The 6,245-nt window shown below is 51.3% G+C and overlaps 1 protein-coding gene across 1 annotated transcript; it reads left to right on the top strand.

Annotated features, from left to right (window-relative positions):
• Positions 1-4,296: 4,296 nt before the first annotated feature.
• Positions 4,297-5,771, top strand: LOC138360876 (involucrin-like). Its single transcript, XM_069320388.1, has 2 exons — positions 4,297-4,674; positions 5,664-5,771. Exons 1-2 carry the CDS (start codon positions 4,297-4,299, stop codon positions 5,769-5,771), a joined length of 486 nt encoding a protein of 161 aa, XP_069176489.1.
• The last annotated feature ends 474 nt before the right edge of the window (positions 5,772-6,245 follow it).

Raw genomic sequence — 6,245 nt, 5'->3', positions numbered from 1 at the left:
GCACACTGAATGACACACATTTCTAGTCCTGGGGGACATAAGTCATGGAGAGATCCACTGGGAATCCAGAAATCTTCATGGTGGGGAAGAAACGTATGGAGCGAAATTAGTGGAAGTTGTAGAAAGAAACTTCTTAACGCAACATGTAAAGAAGGATACAAAAGAAAGGGGAGGAGATACACCAAGCCTACTGGACTTTATCTTCACCCAGAACGAGGAAGACATTGAGAACTTAGAGCTATGACATACCACTAGGAGCAAGTGACAATTGTGTCCTGATATTCCACTACATGATGAACCTCAGAACAGTGCCCATAAGACAAGGACTCAAGGAAGGGAGAGCAACTATAAAAAGGAGACTACATGAAAGTAAGAGGGTATCTGGGAAGTGTGCAATGGGAGGAGGAACTTATAGGAAACACGGCCCTGGAAATGATGGACCAAGTGCAAAGGTACAAATGATGGACCTGAGGTGCAAAGAGGCAGAAGAAATTCATACCACCATAAAGGGAAAAAATTAAGAAAGCATATAATAACCCGTGGTTCAATAGACAGTGCAAGGAAGCAAGCAAAGCAAGAGGGAGTGGAGGAAATACAGAAGTCAAAGGGCAGAGGGAAACCGGATTAGATGCAACAGGGCCAGGAATGACTACATAAACGTGAGAAGATTGCCAGAAAGAAACTATGAAAATGATATTGCCTCCAAAGCAAAGAGCCAACTGAAGCTCCTGTATAGCTATATAAGAAGGAAAATGACACTGAATGACCAAGTAACCAGGTTACGAAGAGGGGGAGGCCAGTATTCAGAAAATGGTAAAAGAAATTTATGAGGAGCTCAATGTCAGGTTCCATGGAGTGCACCCACACGAGTGCACCCACACGAACTTGTAGTATTGTTCTCACTCAATGCTCCTGTGTTAATACATGCCTAGCATCACTGTCTTAATCCCAGTGGGGAGACACCCGCTGTGTCACCCCCCCCCTCAGACCACCAGTGTCAACACGGGGGGGGGGGGGGCTCCCGACCAGTGAATGATACTGACCAGGATCGTAGAGATATACAGAAATCAACACCTCACCAGACGTAGGTACGCAGGATATTTTCACCCTTCTACGCCAACGCTGCGTCAAGTACACCCAACCTAAAGTGGCCTAATCTAACCTACCCAAAATAGGAGATACAATTGTGTGCTTTATATGTAGCATACACAAGGTGTGACGTCAAGGCGGCTCAGGTTTTAGATTGTACTGAAGGACGGAGGAGGAGGAGGATCAGGCAAGAGAAGAAAGTGGTCCAGGGAGCTGCGGGAGAGAGAGAGAGGAAGCAGAAGATCAGGTAAGAGTAGCAGGAGCGCTGCAGGGGGGTGATCGCCGCCAGTATGTGGCGGCGGGAAATTGAATCAGGTCCCCCAGTCGGTGTGGGCGACGGGCGTCTGGCCACACGCCGAGGCCGCCACAAGAGTGAACCACCAGAGATTGCTGCCTCTTTGCAACACCATCAGCCGCCTGGTTTATACGAGTGAGTTTTTCACATTAAACAGTTCTTACGCTTATATGCAGCATACACCATTGCAAGAGATAAAACGTTGAGTGCGCGCCCCTATAAACTAGGCGGTGAGAGAGGGTGGGGAGGAGAGTTTACACATCTGAGTCGTAAACCAGAGATAAGGTGACTGGGTAGGGAGAGATGAGGTGGAGGTGAGGGGAGAGGTGAGGTGGAGGGGGAGAGAAGACTAAGGTGAGGAAAGGGGGGAGGATGACCTTATCTTGAGTTAACAGACAAATTAAACAAATGCCCAAATCCTATCTACAGTAGATCCAATAACAAATTATAATCCATAAACATATAAATTCCGCCCGCGCTTTCGCACACGCACGCCTGACCTACACACATCTGGATCCCAAACAAACCAGGAGACCCAACGCGCGGGAAGAGGATCGTTGTGGCTTGGTGGAAGGACTTACCCAATAACAGATACTGGGAGTTTTTTGTTGTTGTTTCTGTTTTGGAGTAAAGTGGATGGAGAGGCATAGGTGAAGGTAAGAAATACAGTGGGGAAAAACAGTGAGAGGTATGAAAGCCGGCGGGTTGTCCGCCTTGCTGACTAGTCCTGCCGTGTATCCCCCCCCCCTGTCACCCCCAGGGCTGGCGAGGGGCAGGGGCTGACCTAGGAGATGGGAAGGGGTTAGGCAGCCGGAGGCAACGTAACTGCCCTATCCATACAGAAAGCCAGCAGATGGCTCAAAGTACCACCATCTAGTAAGCAGAAGCCAGCGCAGCTCTCCACCCACGCCACCACAGGTTCGTGACGAGACTTGACCCTTATCCACGTGGGATGGTGTACGCAGAGTGTGCAGGAGCTCAACCTTACCATACAAGACAATGGGAAAGATAGAGACAAAATACTGAGAAAAGTGAAAAAGGTGAGAAGCTAAAAAAATACTATTCTAACACTATAAAATATTCCTACTCCAAGCAACAGGCTGTTGCTTGGAGCGGCCCGCAGGCCCCATATGGGGCCGTTAAAACCACACGAAGCCGAGGAAATTTACTGCTGTTCATCCTGGCTTCGTATTCAATTACCACAAGATAACAGATGAATTAGGGCGTTGAAGCTAATATTTGTAAATAAAGTAGCACTATATATTTGTATGAACCTAAAATGACTCCTCGGTGACAACTGACTGGGAAACAGTCTACTTGCAAATGTACGTTAACAAGAGGAAATAATGAGAAAACGGAGCACTGCAGAGGAGGTGCAGGGGTAGAGAGGAGGGGGGGGGGAGTGTAAGGAGGGGCACGATAACAGCAGCCAGCGAGGGGGAGGGGGCGGGGAGATAGACTCCGTCAGTCCTTGCAGCAACAGCCACGAAGACACTACACGTAATGCAGCAATGGCAGCATACAAGGAAAATCCTACCAGTGAGTATAAGAAATATTGCCGGAACAACCGTGGACATCTTCACGAAAACCTAGATAGTTTTCTTCAAGAAGTGCCAGACCAACCGGGCTGTGGTGGATTTGTAGGCCTGCGGGCCGCTTCCAAGCAACAGCCTGGTGGACCAAGCTCTCACTAGCCGAGGCTTGGGGGAGTAGAACTCCCAGAACCCCATCAAACAGGTATCAAACAGGTATTAAACCGGTACAACAGACAGTTGACACCCAAGGCTGACAGAACATTACACCGGTGATCTACCCCAGATCATCCTCATGAGAACCCCCCCCCCCCCCCACCCCACAAACTTCACAACAAATCCATGAATCCAGCTCATCCGCCCCCACATTCTCTCGCAGAATCTCTCCCACGTAACTCCAGCATCAAATACTACCCCTTCCCATTCTTTTTTAAGTCCTACTTCTCACATTTCCTTCAATTTTGATTTGATTGTTGCCGCCGAAGGCGGCTAGTTTATTGTGCACCCCATACTCATCCTGTAAGCGGTAGTGCAAACAAGGATTACAGAGGACACAAAAGGTCTTTATCAGACCTCAACGGAGATAATTACATTAACAATTTCATCTATCCTTCAACACTCTGCATGCTTCCCCTCCCATGCTCTCTGCCTTCTCTGCCTTTCTGCACACTGCTCTTACCAATACCTCAACCCAACCACTCCCACACTGCCAGCATTTGACCAGCGTGGGAGCTGCTCAAACAGGATACACGGGATGGGGGAGGGACCCGGGCAAGCTGTACCCCCAGGTCAGGGGGTGAGCATGCAGCACTCCCCCCCCCCCAGGAGGTCAGGGGGAGCATGCAGCACCCCCCCCCCAGGAGGTCAGGGGGAGCATGCAGCACCCCCCCAGGAGGTCAGGGGGAGCATGCAGCACCCCCCCCCCAGGAGGTCAGGGGGAGCATGCAGCACCCCCCCCCAGGAGGTCAGGGGGAGCATGCAGCACCCATCCCCCCCCCAGGAGATCAGGGGGAGCATGCAGCACCCATCCCCCCCCAGGAGATCAGGGGGAGCATGCAGCACCCATCCCCCCCCAGGAGATCAGGGGGAGCATGCAGCACCCCCCCAGGAGGTCAGGGGGAGCATGCAGCACCCCCCCCCCAGGAGGTCAGGGGGAGCATGCAGCACCCCCCAGGTCAGGGGGAGCATGCAGCACCCCCCAGGTCAGGGGGAGCATGCAGCACCCCCCCAGGAGGTCAGGGGGAGCATGCAGCACCCCCCCAGGAGGTCAGGGGGAGCATGCAGCACCCCCCCTGGAGGTCAGGGGGAGCATGCAGCACCCCCCCTAGGAGGTCAGGGGGAGCATGCAGCACCCCCCCCCCCCAGGAGGTCAGTGGGAGCATGCAGCACCTCCAGGAGGTAAGGGAGAGCATGCAGCACCTCCAGGAGGTAAGGGAGAGCATGCAGCACCTCCAGGAGGTAAGGGAGAGCATGCAGCACCTCCAGGAGGTAAGGGAGAGCATGCAGCACCTCCAGGAGGTAAGGGAGAGCATGCAGCACCTCCAGGAGGTAAGGGAGAGCATGCAGCACCTCCAGGAGGTAAGGGAGAGCATGCAGCACCTCCAGGAGGTAAGGGAGAGCATGCAGCACCTCCAGGAGGTAAGGGAGAGCATGCAGCACCTCCAGGAGGTAAGGGAGAGCATGCAGCACCTCCAGGAGGTAAGGGAGAGCATGCAGCACCTCCAGGAGGTAAGGGAGAGCATGCAGCACCTCCAGGAGGTAAGGGAGAGCATGCAACACCCCCCAGGAGGTCAGTGGGAGCATGCAGCAAACCCCCCCCCCAGGAGGTCAGTGGGAGCATGCAGCACCCCCCCCAGGAGGTCAGTGGGAGTATGCAGCAAACCCCCCCCCCTCCCCAGGAGGTCAGTGGGAGCATGCAGCACCCCCCAGGAGGTCAGTGGGAGCATGCAGCACCTCCAGGAGGCGGAAGGGGAGCATGCAGCACCCCAAAAAAAGGGGTGCTCCTCCTAACCCCCCTAACGATCTTATTTAACCCTCTAGTCGATCCTCTTATTATTGAAATTGGATTGAATAACCCTTCTCGCTTGTTGGTTCTCTTTGACCTTCTACTGTTACGGGTGGGCCAGGGTTATACGGGTGGGCCAGGGTTATACGGGTGGGCCAGGGTTATACGGGTGGGCCAGGGTTTCACGGGTGGCCCAAGGTTATACGGGTGGGCCAAGGGTTATACGAGTGGCCCAAGGTTATACGGGTGGCCCAAGGTTATACGGGTGGCCCAAGGTTACCAGTAATCTTCAAGAACAGGAGACTGGCTATAATGTACTATATGTACTTACACAGCTGTAAGTACATATAAACACCCGCACGTACACACAGTTCCACCCATTTACAGTTTCAAATGTAAATATGATAGAGCCCAGTAGGCTCAGGAATCTGTACATCAGTTGATTGACAGTTGAGAGGCGGGACCAAAGAGCCAGAGCTCAACCTCCCCAAGTACAACTAGGCGAGTACTGTTCCTCTTCATACAACTTACATGTACAGTGCTCAGGGCTGGCAGATTCTCTCAGTTAAAAAATACAACTTTTTGTCCTAACCAGAAACATATGAAGCCAAGCAACCCACTAAACTTATCGTGGTTATACGATAATTCTAAGAGTTCTTTAGAATTCAAATTCTAAGTGTTTCCGTGTGTAGAAAACGTCGATTTTACGGCGCTATTTACTAATACGTCACATTCTGTATAGATTGATCGACGTATCAGGCGAGAGGACGTTGATCAACAATCAACGTCCAAATACGTCACATTTTGTACGGAGTGGCAAATAGATAAATTGGACTGCACAGGTAACTGAAGCTTAACCCGATTCTGGAAGTTACTGTTTTCATCAATAGTAATGGTCATGGACTACAGCAGACGGGAGCGACCAGTAGTCTGGCTGGGAATGCAGTCCTTCCTACCGAGCGTTCACAACGTCCCTAAACTGTTGTACTAAATTGCCCGAACCTAATCTACCCGAGGACCCACGAACAGAAAACGGGACCACGTCCATTTCGCGAGCCGCTATGATTTTTCAGCCCGTCCTGAAAGGCCAAAGTCCATTCCAAGCAACCACCAAACCACCTGTTTATCTATGAAAAACGGTTTATACACGACAACTGATGACGTCCGAACACTTCCGGAACAAGTGCTTCGCTGACGACTTTTGTTCGCACACTAAATGCAAATACAAATACAACAAATACAAATTTTCCCAAGAATCTAAAACTTAACCTAACCAGTGCCTAAATATGCAGAGTATAACAATATATAACAATAATTTATATGA

The sequence above is a fragment of the Procambarus clarkii genome, chromosome 8 (assembly GCF_040958095.1).
Source record: "Procambarus clarkii isolate CNS0578487 chromosome 8, FALCON_Pclarkii_2.0, whole genome shotgun sequence".
NCBI classification, from domain to species: domain Eukaryota; kingdom Metazoa; phylum Arthropoda; class Malacostraca; order Decapoda; family Cambaridae; genus Procambarus; species Procambarus clarkii.
This window is presented reverse-complemented; position numbering and strand designations above follow the sequence as displayed.

Coding starts and splice junctions, on each gene's coding strand:
- LOC138360876 (XM_069320388.1), top strand. CDS start 4,297: ATGCAGCACCTCCAGGAGGTAAGGGAGAGCATGCAGCACCTCCAGGAG. Junction 4,675..5,663: donor GCATGCAGCACCTCCAGGAG/GTAAGGGAGAGC, acceptor CATTCTGTATAG/ATTGATCGACGTATCAGGCG.